This window comes from Schistocerca serialis, chromosome 7 (assembly GCF_023864345.2).
Source record: "Schistocerca serialis cubense isolate TAMUIC-IGC-003099 chromosome 7, iqSchSeri2.2, whole genome shotgun sequence".
Classification (NCBI taxonomy): Eukaryota; Metazoa; Arthropoda; class Insecta; order Orthoptera; family Acrididae; genus Schistocerca; species Schistocerca serialis.
Genome location: NC_064644.1, coordinates 172,263,155 through 172,277,656, shown reverse-complemented (window position 1 = coordinate 172,277,656; position 14,502 = coordinate 172,263,155). Strand labels below are relative to the sequence as shown.

The window sequence follows — 14,502 nt, the reverse complement described above, 5'->3', positions numbered from 1 at the left end:
GCACTCCACAGGAAGCACTAGACGATGGAGATATTATTGATGCAGCAAGACACTGGCTGCGGCGTCGATCAGCAGGGTGCCAGCATGTGGGTACACGGGCCCTCCCAGTAACGTGGCGTTAGGTCGTCGCATTCAGCGGAGATTATGTTGAAAATCAAGGTTTTACAGCCAAAAGAGTTGGGGAAAACATGGCGTGTTAAACCAACCTGCTCTAACGAAAAGAGTTGCATTGCTTGTTGAACGCCATTCGTAATTTACTTTTAAACAAATGGCAGCATTGACGATCTGTATTTTACAACTGCCAAAAGCCGTTAGGATCTTTTACTACTAATTTTCTATAGTGAATAAATAGGCAACCTATGTTAACAACATAGAACATAGAAGAACTTAACGTTCCAAGATGATTTGTGGACGTCACTACATCTAGACGTAAGTATTAAACACTCGTAAGATAAAATCTCATAAGACTGTTACATAGACATACAACAATAAAATATACAAACTTCAAGTCCACAGGAACACTTGATAATGGATGATATGTCGAATCAAGCTTATTGTGAACTCATGTAATCAGCAAGGAATTAAAAATAATTCAGGTAAATTTGTCAAAGTATAAAGGAGATGTCACACCACCTTTTGCAAGCTGCGTGCCCAGCACAGAAGATTGTGGCAATGGTTGGCCTCAATTAACTGCAACTGCTCAAATACGAAAAGGAGAATGGAAGTGAGACAGCCGTATTCCATAGTTTTATGACATCAGAGTGACTGGTCCGCGGCTAGCCTCGGACGTCCAAAATTAAGTCTCCTGCCAAATGCTGAGAAAGGCTGGTACAAATAAATCAAAAAATGTCTTTGTACTTCAGATGTTTCCCATTCTGTCTAGTGTCAACCGACGCAGAGGAGGGCGATAACTGTGACAAAGTGCCTATTTGAAGAAGGAGTCGTTCAAATTATCAGCAGATTCTAACGGTTGTGCCATTTCGGAGAAGCTGCTAAGTTCTCCCATGATTGTGTCATCATTAGATTCTGTGATACTGATCTGCAGTATGTAAGGCTGTGGTTGTCTCTGTGTTGTCCAATTTTTCTTTTAGTCAAATGAGCGTATAAAGTTATGCAGACTTGGACATAAAACTAATACAAAGAATTAAATACACCACAGTGTTAGCTGCAACGAGACCTGTATTCTGTAGGAATATTTATTTTAATTTAATTAGTTGGGGCCTCCTTCTTTGCTATTTGACTTCGCTCATATGCATCTTAGCATGTAGTAAGGCGGCGTGTGGTGAAGCGGGCTTGAGTTGGAGTGTAACACGTACTGTTGATTTATTCCTTCTTAGGGTACAAAATTCTGATAAACGCTGGTCTGCTAGTACCTCTAATAAAGACACCACAGGGCATTCAATAATCAATAAGGTAACTTAACAATTTGCCGAGCACAGCATACCTCCTTACTTATTATGTCTAGAACTTTGCTACCGCCGTTTTTTCTCGGGGTTCGAGGCTTTATTGTGAAAAACTTACGAACAATTCACTATTAAAAGTATTCTTCATCGTGGTGCAGTGGTCTGAGTAGCGTGACAGTGAACTCACGTTAATGTTTAGGTCACCAAATTGGTCTGACCTGACTCAGAACACATCTGACACACTATTTGGGGGCAGCTCCGCGTCCGCAAACCACCTGCTCGTAATTTACGGCAAATGTATGCATAATTTGTCCGAAGAAATTTGGAACCGCAAACTTGCTGATACCAGTAAAGGACTAGTTGAATCCAAGTCACGCATATTCGCAGCTGTATTACATTCCAAAAGTGGACCAACAGTATTTTGAGCAGGTGGTTATAACATTGTGGCTAATCAGTGTAGCTTACAAGCGACTGGTATAAGCTCAAAAACATACTGCTTGTCTGCCATTAATTTCGTTAACGATCTACGGTCACATGATATCCGTTCACCATCTCTGTAGCACCTAAAGCGCTGCAAAGCGACTCATGTTGTTTGAGCGACTGAATAGTATTTTGTCGTGATTGCTTACATCAGACAATTAAATAGGTTGAAAATATTTAAAAATAGGGCGTATTTAGAAGCTTGATAACTACAGGCCGCACACAAATCCATATACATCAAAATTAAAGGCTATTCGTTTGTAGGTACATTAACTGAGAATGGCTGTGGCTGGACCGATTTGCCTAATTTATAGCAAAGGTTTGAATAAGGTTTTTTGGGAAAGAAAAATTGGAATAGTTGCCTTGAAATCGGAAAATTCGGGAAACCCTAAAAGTGCTTACTTCTGTGGGATTTCTGTATGAACTCAAGACCATAACTCATGATTAGAACGATGAATATTTTTTGTTTTCTTTTTGTTTTTGTTGTGTTTTGTTTTTTTGGGTACTGTCCTGGAAAATGTTTCAAGAAAAACAAATCAGGACAGTTAAAAAGGAAAGTCGAACACTTCAGGCAACTTGCAAAAGTAATAATTTTTGTGTGCACTGTCGACCGAAACTTTCGATAAGAATAACACACTTGCTTTATTCTCTTTGTATTCTGTTCGGTGTGCTCAAAAGCGGAAAGTATCTCAGTTGAATGTTTTCACTTGTAAAAGAAATCTGGAAAATTTCGAAAAATATCTGTAAAACAGCATTTTACAGTCTAAATTAAAATAAAGGCACTTGACTTTTTCCTCTTGCTCTGTTTCGCTATACATCCAACAAATGTTATTTTATATCTATTCCAGTTCCAGTGTATTTCGCTAATAAGTACGCAAATGTTGTTTGATAACTGATTATGAAATTGTGAATCAAGCCAATAAGTTACAGAGTGACGAAAAATTGATTCAGTTGCTTACTTTTAGTTGACTTGTGATTATGTTGTAATTTCATTGCAATCGTTTCATGAAATGAATTAGCTTTCGTCGTTTTATCTCAAGCATACGTTCAAATTTACCTACGAAATATTATTAGTTTTGAAGCTAAAATGGTGATACAGTAACAACAAAGTGAATCAGTTGTCCATTTGCCGTTGAATAATGGTTATTTGCATAACACAGTCACACAATTAAACAGAAGTGACACAGTTATATTGCATTGCAATAAGGCCATGTAACGGAACAATTTATGTCGCAGAGTTCGCAGTTCTACAAAATGAACTGCACAGCTACATGAAGAGCATAATGAAAACGTGATTTCAAATTTAATGAAATGCATCATTTGGCTGACATGAAATTCTGTCTTAATTCAATTAAGACTTAAATTTAGGAATAAAACCGCATGGTTCCAAGTAGATCACATTCCAGTAACATCACAAAATTCCAACATTTCCATGTTGTAATGTGGGCAGAGTTCATCTCACATGAAGTATTGGATTGATGTACTTCTAAATGTCCTCCTCCTCCAGGTGATTTTCAAGGGCCACAACCATTAATAGATGCGATTGTCATTCAAAAACAGTCTCTTTCTCATTGTTTTCTTTGTTTATAGATTTCCAGTAGCTTTTCGCAAATCCACAAATTGATCACAAATTATATTTTTTTAAAATTTGGACGGAACAACGTTTGTCAAGTCGGCTAGTAAATAAATAAATAAAACACAACTCTATCTGTTTTCGGGTTGTAGTGACGCGGAAATTTTTAAAAGACATCGTATTCGCAATTGACTGTACTATTTATTACTACTTTCTGACTCCTATATTTACGTTTGGATCATTTTCAAGTAGTTAAAAAATTCACTTTACAAGTATTTAGAATAAGTATAAACCGATTTTGATGAGATTTAATTCCTTTAGATACTGATGGCGTATGTGACGAATGGTGGTATCAGGTCACATCCTTTTTAATCATTTTATGTGTTGACAACAAATGTGTCTTCAGCGATTTTAACCACTTGAAAATCATCGAAGGTCGTAATTACTGTCTTGAAAACTGTAAAAAAAAATAATTATATGGCAATGTTGTCTTAGAGAATCGTCTGGAGTCCTTCAGCTGCTCGGTATATTTTTTCTATTTAATGGCACTTCAGTGGATTGAAAGTTTTTATGATGATGACGCAATGAGATGTTTAAGACAGCGCAAACACATATTCAGAGTTCACAGCAAATCTGCAATCTACCTGGGACTCGAACCCACCACCTGGCAATCAAGAGGTAGTAGTACTAAGGACTGGATGACAAAGGCACCGAGCACGAAAACTGACAACCACCGGGAAAGCGACTGAGGATCACTCAGTAGTCGGTCGATATCACTGAGACCTGTTTGGACAGAGTTACACTACTGGCCATTAAAATTGCTACACCAAGAAGAAATGCAGATGATAAACGGGTATTCATTGCACAAATATATCATAATAGAACTGACATTTGATTACATTTTCACGCAATTGAGAAATTAGCACCCAGAACAACCACCTTTGGCCCTTATAACGGCCTTGATACACCTGGGCGTTGAGTCAAACAGAGCTTGAATGGCGTGTGCAGGTACAGCTGCCCATGCAGCTTCAACGCGATACCACAGTTCATCAAAAGTAGTGACTGGCGTATTGTGACGAGCCAGTTGCTCGGCCACCATTGACCAGACGTTTTCAATTGGTGAGAGATCTGGAGAATGTGCTGGCCAGGGCAGCAGTCGACATTTTCTGTATCCAGAAAGGCCCGTACAGGACCTGCAACATGTGGTCTTGCATTATCCTGCCGAAATGTACGGTTTCGCAGGGATCGAATGAAGAGTAGAGCCACCGGTCGTAGCACATCTGAAATATAACGTCCACTGTTCGAAGTGCCGTCAATGCGAACAAGAGGTGACCGAGACGTGTAACCAATGGCACCCCATACCATCACGCCGGGTGATACGCCAGTATGGCGATGACGAATACACGCTTGCAATGTGCGTTCAGCGCTATGTCGCCAAACACGGATACGACCATCATGATGCTGTAAACAGAACCTGGATTCATCCGAAAAAAATTACGTTTTGCCATTCGTGCACCCAGTTTCGTCGTTCAGTACACCACCGCAGGCGCTCCTGTCTGTGATGCAGCGTGAAGGGTAACGTCATCGTCATCTAGCTGAAAGTCCATGCTGCTGCAAACGTCGTCTAACTGTTTGTGCAGATGCTTGTCGTCTTGCAAACGTCCCCATCTGTTGACTCAGTAATCGAGACGTGGCTGCACGATCCGTTACAGCCATGCAGATAAGATGTCTGTCATCTCGACTGCTAGTGATACATGGCCATAGGGATCCAGCTCGGCGTTCCCTATTACCCTCCTGAACCCACCGATTCCATATACTGCTAACAGTCATTGGATTTCGACCAACGCGAGCAGCAATGCCGCGATACGATAACCCACAATCGCGATTGGCTACAATCTTACCTTTATCAAAGTCGGACACATGATGGTACGCATTTCTCCTCCTTACACGAGGCATCACAACAACGTTTCACCAGGCAACGCCGGTCAACTGTTGTTTGTGTATGAGAAGTCGGTTGGAATCTTTCCTCGTGTCAGCACGTTGTAGGTGTCGCCACCGGCGCCAACCTTGTGTGAATGCTCGGAAAAGCTAATCATTTGAATATCACAGCATAATCTTCTTGTCGGTTAAATTTCGCGCCTGTAGCACGTCATCTTCGTGGTGTAGCAATGTTGGTGGTCAATAGTGTCGTTACGTGATGAAGACAGTACAGCTGATAGCGAATATGATGCAATTTAATCTGTAAAACAATTTTACTGCCCATCGCTGACCCGTCACCTGGTGCTCTGTGCCCGCAGGAAGCTGCCGCCGCTGCGCTGGCTGTCGGTGTGCTTCCCACGGCAGGCCGGCCGCGAAGGACGGCGCATCCGCTACGACACCACCTCCACCGTCACCGAGACGCTCACGCAGCCGTCGTCGCGACGCCGCACCTCCGCCTCCGTCGTCTTCCGGCCGCACGACGCCACCGTCTCCGTCAGGCTGCTGCCTGCCACTGGCCGCCGCTTCTCCAACTACGGCAACAGCGCCGCGAGTGCTACCAGTGTTGCCACGTCGGCCGTCTGACGCAGCTCGCAGCGGTTCCCCGCAGTGCACCGCTTCGCAACCACCACCACCGTTGTCTTCCGGCCATTCGACGCCGCTTCCGTGGCCAACACCATTCCCAGGATGCGTCGGCTTTCCACTTTCGGCAGCAGTGCTCGAAGCGACGACGGTGTTACGACATCAGCCGTTTAACGACTGTTACCGTCGATTTGGTTAGCTCTGTGTTCTGGCCATCTGTCTTTCGTGTAATCCACTGTAACCTTTGTATGTTACTTGTGTGTGTCATCTCCAGTCACTAGCCACCAGCCATGCCAACAGCCGCCAACAAGAAAGTGTCTTTTGTAATGGTGCTGTTGACAATGGTGACAGCGACTTCAGCAGGTCCAGGACGTCCTTCTGTAGAGTTAAATCCAACTTGTAAATAATTACCAAGTTTCTGTGTGCCTCCACGTTTTTAAGTACATTACATCATCAGCACCACTGGAGTCCTACAAGCAACTCCTCCATATTTTGGGAGCTACACAGTGACTGCTAGAGACATTGGTCGAAAAATTGTATCAGTGAAACATACCTCCACTGACTCAACATCACTCCTCCAACCTCGATGCTGTATTATCTCTCTGCTAATTTCTATGCAGTGGCAGATACATGTGTCCATTCAGACTTGAGCAGTGCTCTTCGTTACAGCGAGACCGTTTGAAATGATCACCAAATTTACATGGGCCACCTTAGTTCCTGTTCACATGTTGTACCTGCTGTAGCTTAGACCCAGTACGTTGTGATGCTGTTGCAGTCTTGATGGGAAGTGGACGCTGATATAAGAAACTTGGTCACTAACTTGCGCCAAAAGATCCAGGAACTTAAGTCAATCAACTGATGAAGTGTCAAGTGAAGACTGAGTGTTTACCAGTGCAAAAACTCTTCTGAGAATATTTGTGAAATAATACAGATGTGCATTTATCTGTGACATGCCCACCAGTATGGCCGAAATGTGGGCCAAAACATCTCTGATGTATCAGCTCATTCAGGCTGTTGATTCATCGTGACCAAGATGTCATTTGAAGTCTGTAATATATAAACTAGTCCAAATCGTATGGTGCACACACCCAGGCAGCACACGCTATCACTGGAAATTTTCCCACCGTTGTAAATCGCAAATTTTTGTCTATTTGTGAAACATACACTTGCTGCAAGAAACTTTATTCCTTGTAGTTCGGCTTGCAGTTAACAAATCTGCAGACGTGAGAACGCTTCTTATATATAAACTTGGAACATATTCATCGTCTATTTCTCAAGTATTCACCAGTTAATGACAGTGAAATTTATAACCTCTGCTTCGATATTTGTTGAAAACTTTGCTGTACAACTCAATTACAGTTAGTGAAATCTAACGTGAATGACACTGTACTAAAGGGAAAAAGTTTGCAGGAGCTACGTATGGGTAAATAACAGAAAACAAGAAAGTAGGCGGAACACCTTCACTAGCTTGTATAGTCTAAGGAAACTGAGAATGCAATGTGTAGGAAAGTTTCAGAACTGAGTTTTAATCTTTGTGTAAGATCTTGATAGGTGAAGAACGATGGTGAGGTACTTGACAATCTGTAATTTGACCAAAATAAAACTCTCATGTGTTGGTTGTCACATGGTTTGGTTCCTGTGATAATGTAGCGTTAGTTTTCAGTTTGTATAAATTTTATCCCTGATTATGCTCCCAAAGACAGCACTTCACATATCAGGTAATCGAATGTCGCTTGAACATTGCTTTTATAACATCTGTGTGACTGAAATCAAGACGTGATAAGTTGGAGATATCGTCTTACACTTTGTTGAAAGCATCCTTCCTTCTCTCACTAAACTCACTCCTGTACATCCGTCAAGTGTCCTTTGTAGAGGTCGGTCGTTGTGGCTCACGTTAGCATACACATTAGCTCATTGAGCTAGTACTAATATCCCGCTTTTGATATTCATTGCTGGTGGATTATTGTTTATGACCTAGGACTGTAGACTCGTATCCTATCCGTTGATATTGTTCAAAAAATTACATATTCAACGAACACTCCATTACGGACCTGTTGACAGTGGTGTCAAATGAAATATTTTTCTCCCACTGTACGATGTTTACACGGCACGTGAGCTGAAACTCTCACTGGATGATAAATATTGAGTTGAAAATTAGCACATCTTCTGAAAAAATATGAAAAAAAAATTAGCGATTTGGTATCTCAATATATTCTATTGTCAAGAACTCTGTGATTTCATTAAATAAAATACATAGTTTCTAAATATTTAGTTTTTAATTAAGAAAAATTTAAGACCGTGTTGCAGAGGAAAGAAGAAGGGACTCTGTCTACAGTGGATATCAAATGCTGATGTCAATCTTGCTACACATGAAGAGGAAATAAAAAATTAGTATGAACCAAATATGTGCCATTTCGTTTGCTGAACTTTTCAAGAACTATCTTTCTAGTAATGGTATCTTGTTTCATATTGTTGTTAAACTGTATTTTGGATCCTCATTTTCTGCAAAGTATATCAGAGCCAGCTTGCTCCCTCCGCGGATCGAAAGATTTATTTCTGTATAACGACAGAACTTTATAACGTGTACTTAAAACTAAGTGAGGTGTCATCGTAGATATTTCATTTTTCTGTAGCTTTTTATTCTACATAGCACAGTGCATATTTGTATTTTGTGTGTGTACCCGTAGCAGCACGTAGACTGCATGATATAGAAGCGACAGAACACGTACATGTACCGCACTTCTTTCACACGTTGAGCAATTGAAATTTATGCCGAAATGGTTGCGTACTGAACTCAGGTATTGGGTTTCCGCATATAATTGAGTAAAAATCGATAAGCGTTATTTACGGTACGAATCTCTGTACGTAACTCTGTCATACATTTTTCCTTCAAACCTACTACCATTTGAGCAATGGATAAAGTTTTGAAGCAAATACGCACGTTTCGTTTTTGGCTGCCGATTATACTACAGAATACAACACGTTGAACAAAATAACAATCCAAGCAATGCGGTGCATCTTTTTAACTTTGTAGATACTGAAAATCACTCTCCTAATTCCACTTCACCTCATTTGTGCTGATGGAATTTTCACACCTCTACCCACACCATCTGTAGCAACCTCTGCTTACGTAAAGTGTTCCAATAGTCTTAACACTTTTGCGTCTCTAGCTACCACTTTACGGATTAAACATTAAATTACATATGTTTTGTCTCCTTTTTGTAACTATAAAACAGAACTAATGTAAAAGCTGCAAACGTGGCCTATCGTACAGTAATATGAGGATGGACCCAATCGCTCACTCACCCATACTGTAGTACCCATATTTCTGGTCAGTAAAGCACTTCGATATTAAATGTTTTCAGTACGTAATTTGACGTAGTGTTAGACTGTCACATGTCTAGTACTCTCTTCACGCATCCTATTGAAATTTACTTCCTGCCCTCTGTAATTCTGCACACCGAGTAAATCAACATGCGGGTTCCTGAATCACGCTGATTACACATAGGGTAACAAAACTCCTACAGTTCGTCGCTGTAACGTGACGCTGTAACTTTTGAATTTCGATAACAGACTTTTACCAGAAACATATTTACATATGTCTGGCGTTATTCGCTGAAATCAGGTTTCTTGTACAAACATCAGTCCTGTACTAACTGCTTTCTCTCACTGTTTAAAAGAAACATCGTGACACATGTAGATAATGGTAACTGAAAGGAAAAACGCGACGTCATTCATATGCATTTCAATTAAGTTTTACAGATAAAAGATGCATTATATTTGCAGAGATTTTTATGCTAAAGTAAAGCTTTCTTATGCCAAACCAAATAACTGAAGGTGAATTGAAAAACATTTTCAAACAGCAGCACAGAAACTAAATTTCTTCAATAATGTTCTGATTCCTCCTTACACAAATTTGACAGTATCTCCAAATAAGCACAATATTTTAATTGGATGCGTTCTTTTCATGGTCCACCGTACTCACAAAAGATTATTATAAAATAATTCTTATTTATGGACGAATTAAAACTTTCTCACTATAGAAATGACGACTTGAACTGCCCGAGTAATTGTTTCACTCTACGTGAATTATTTTGTTTTGCGGTCTCTCTAGCTGTACAATAGCGTGATACTGAACTGTTTGTATTTATTTTAAAGTGTTGTGTTACACTTTCTATATAATGAGTTAGGTAATTGAAAACCAATTCATATTTGAAAGCGTTTGTTTCAGTATTCTGGAACATATTGCAGCTGCCAAATTAGTTGAAGATAGCCACTGGATGTTCAAGCCTTCTTGTTCAAATACCTTAGAGAGCGTGACAAATACACTTTCTATTTCAGTAGTATATGTCGCTCTTCGTCGTTCTCAGTACCACCTACATTTTTGATATGACGACATCGAGTGAGTGTAATAGCGGGAACCTTCGCGTAACCTTGAACAGCTCCATAGCAATGTCTACACTGTGTAATTTCTAAATCCATACATCATATCTTTATTTCAGAATTACATACTCGGCCTGCTTAACTCTTATTCACTATAAAATAATTGTTGTTTGAACATCCTACCAAAGATCCTCCACTTCCAATCAAGCCTCTTTCCACAACTAGTAATATAATTTTAATAATCTAACGTGTTCGTTTTATTTCAATAAGCTGATACTTTAAAATGATTCAGCCTAAAATCAGCGTGAATAAAAAGCTTCGAAGTGACTCAGTCGAACCCTTGTCGCTGACAATTCATGAGTGACCTCTGATACCAAAACGAGCAGGATCTATTTTTGTGCTTAAAAAATAGTGGTTTGCAATTATCGACAGCTGTGGTCATAACAACAGAAGAATGGTAAGACTTCTGACTGAGAACGATTTACCCTGTGGAGCCATTATACCGCATGCCTCATTGATCTGCTCAGTTTTTAAGATCCTCACCGGAGTTATGTACTCACTGGATCGCCTTCGTCAAGGGTCTTCTGGTGATCAAAACTGTACCGTTAACTTACGTGTAATTGCGGCCACTCCTCGACGGTCGACACGGCACCGTGCGATACACGAACGGACACAGACCACTGAGGCACTTTCTTCGTGGTATTAAGACCTGTGGCCGTTACGAAGAAAATGCATGTCCACGTAGAATACATAGCAAGCAGCTACGCGGTTTGACCTGACGTTTCTGGCAAGCAGGACTGCATTGCCTCTGTCAAAGAATCCACATGTATCCAGTAGGACCATGCCAAAATATTCATTGTTGTTGAGACTCAGGAGAACTTTCTCAGCGACACTGAGCAGCTGCTACGATGTTATATTCTCTGAGGAGGATCCAAATATCTCATGTAGCATGATCTCTTGAGTCATTCTTTGGGTGATTCTGTTGCGAAATCGTCACTAGCAACTAATTCTGTAACCACATTCGCAATCAGCTTAAAAGAGACACTCATGGCCTTCTTAATGGTTTGATGGGCCTCTTCACGCCAACTTTGACATCTGAAAGTAGCATATACGTCCTTCATTATTTGTAGAATAATCTGAAGTCTCTGCCTTACCCATAATTTTGGCCATTCATGGTCCCTCTAATACCAAGGACGTTACTCCCCGATTTCAGAAAAAACATATCGCCGTGGGCGTTATTGTAGATTGTGTTTTCCAAGGACCCTTTCTTCACCGATTCTAGTTTTGTCAGCTCATTCCGTTTTCACTATCCTTCTCTAACATCACGTCTCAAATGCTTAGATTATCATAGACCACGGTTCAATTCTACGCAATTCTGTGTACGTCTAACAAGTGTATTTCACTATTTATGACCTATGTTTGATACTAGTGCAGGTCTTTTCGCGAAGGACGCTTTCCTTGCTTGTGCTGGTCTGCTTGTTTGCTCATCCTTGATTCGTACGTCATGTTTTATTTTGCTTCGAAGCCAAGAAAATTGCTTCACTTCACCTAATGTGTGGTCCTCAGTTTTGTTACGAAGTTCATCACTAGTTTCTGCTAACATCTTTTGTGGTTTACTCTCAGTCCATATTCTTCGCTCAGTAGACATTTTCATTCAGCAGTTCCTGTAACCCTTCTTCACCTTCAGAGAGGATAGTATCATCATCAGTGAATCTTGTCATTGATGTCCCATCTCCACGAATTTCATTTACACACGTGAATCCTTCTTCCATTTCCTTCAATGCTTCTTCGATATGTAAGTTGAACAGCACTTTGTTCATGATCACATGTTCTTATTGCTGCTTCTTGTTTATTGAACATATGCTATATTGCCCGACTTTCCCAAACGTGTATACGCATTTTCTGACGTGCGTCAATCTTCGTTGTGGAACGCTTTCATGAAAACAAATGCTATGTAGATAGCTAATGTCAGTTTTTTTTATCAAGTACCTTCTGGAGCATTTAATTCAGTAAAGCTAAGCTGATCACCAAATAACGCAGGGTTTCTTTTCCAGATGTGGAAAGCCCTTTCTAATATCCACTTTTTCTAGCAACTCTTTTTGATGTTCATTTCTTTCGCGGAATCTCTGGATTGTTTCTACAGTATCTTATTCAGGCAGCATTCATGTTAGAATAATTTTCAACAAAAATTGTAATTATTTCATTTAAAATTCATTTCCTTCGACACTTCGTCACGTAACTTTAATTTTAAAAAATGTGAACAGGACTTTTGAATCTTAATGAGCTGAGTATTACTGGTCCTTATTTTCACAGATGTGCCTTATATTAGACTTTATGCATGGAAAATGAATTCTCAAGTCAAAATGGAACCAAGGCTGTTACGATTGTCAAAACATTTGCTTTGGAGCATATTCCTCACTTACATGTAGCTGCGAATTCTTAAATTACCACCATGGCCTGATTAGACCGTTGACGATATTCATCTTTTAAATTGCACCAGATTTCTGATATTCGCATTCATTAAAATTTTTCTTCCAGCGTTAAAAATAGATACTGGCTCTGGCAAGATTTCTTATTCTTCTGCCGACGTGGCACAATATCGAGCATTCACAGTTCGCTTTGATATTTAATCTTATGTTCATTTGAAAATATCATTTAAAAGTTTTATTGAAACCAATTAGATTGTCTTTAAGATATCAATTTTTATTTTTTCTGTTAGTTATTTCCTTGCTTGTTATGAAAAAAAGCAAGCAATTTTCGCGGCGTCCTTGACGGTCACCTAGGAACACAGTTTGAAAACGTTGATCTAACGTATCCCTAATTTTATTTTCCATTATTTTGAATACTATACTGGTGAACTACTAGAATCATGAGTTGTCAAGTTGAGTATGCCTGTATCTGTTCCCCCCGTCTTCAGAATTGTGTGGAAGTCCAGTGACAGATCTTCAGTCTCATAGGTGGTGCACACTAACGCAAATAATCGTTCGATTGCCACTTCCTCAACGAATTCCGGCAAACCAGAAAGGAACATGCACATAAATTATACTTTTTTAGGTTGCAAGACGTCCACAGTCACAAACTCTCTATTCCTGATTCTCCTATGTCTTCCAACTTGACACTCATTTCTCCTTCTATCAAGTCACCAAACAGTTCCTCATTCGTGTAGAGTCTCTGAAGGTACTCTTTCCTCGTAACACTTCTCTTCTATGCGTTTAACATCGAATTTGATTTTAATTTCTCGAAAATTAATTTCACTTTTCTAACGGCCATTTGGCCCCAAAATCTTCACATTTTTTGGCTGCAACAATTTTGCATTTGTTTCCTGGCACTTCCGATTTGAATTATTTCGTGTGACTCACACTGCTGTAGTCTTTTCGCAACTTGAATATTTTTGTATTAGCTTGTTTCTTGGAATAATTATGTATTTCTTCTCATGCCTATATTTTCTTCACAATTACTTTTCCTACTCTTATGTTTGTCAGTCTAACTTTTGTGATATCCCTCTTTAGAGATTTCCATTCTAACTCAACCAAACAGCCTAGTGGGATAGTAGTTTTCGCAGTCTCTACAGCCTCGGAGAACTACCACAAATCATCAACTTTGTATAATTCAGTATTCTACTTTTTGCTCACTGATTCTTCCCGACAATTTTCTTAAACTTCGTCCTACTGTCCGTCACCATTAAAATGATGTAATCTGAGTCTATATCCGCTCTTGGGTACACCTTACAATCTATTACCTGAGTTTGGAATCACTGTCTCACCATGATGTAATCAAGTAAATGTCTTCCAGAGTCTGCATACAGCTTCCTAGCGTCCCTCCCTCTTCTTTATTTGGTAATAGATACTGAAATGTATTGTAGAGTTCAAAGACTTTTTCTTCTCTCTTATATCTACTACCGAACCCGTATTTTCCCATAACTCTTCCTTCTCTTCCTTCACTTACTGTAACACTTAAGCTTTGCTTGATCAATAGATTATCATCTTTGTTTACATACAGAGGTAACTTTTCAGATCACTTATTAACTCTATCTCATCATCGTCTGCTTTTGAAGTCTGTATGTATACCTGAACCTGACGTTGCTTCACTGTCAGGCCTAAAAAA

The 14,502-nt window shown here is 39.8% G+C and overlaps 1 protein-coding gene across 1 annotated transcript in view; it reads left to right on the top strand.

Annotated features, from left to right (window-relative positions):
- LOC126412944 (cardioacceleratory peptide receptor-like) overlaps nt 1–8,407 on the top strand; it is a 403,969-nt gene extending 395,562 nt beyond the window's left edge. Inside the window, exons 8-9 of the mRNA XM_050082836.1 lie at nt 5,754–5,870; nt 8,323–8,407. Of these exons, the coding sequence (XP_049938793.1) occupies nt 5,754–5,870; nt 8,323–8,407 (202 nt within the window). The remainder of the gene's footprint in view (nt 1–5,753; nt 5,871–8,322) is intronic.
- Nucleotides 8,408–14,502: the final 6,095 nt, after the last annotated feature.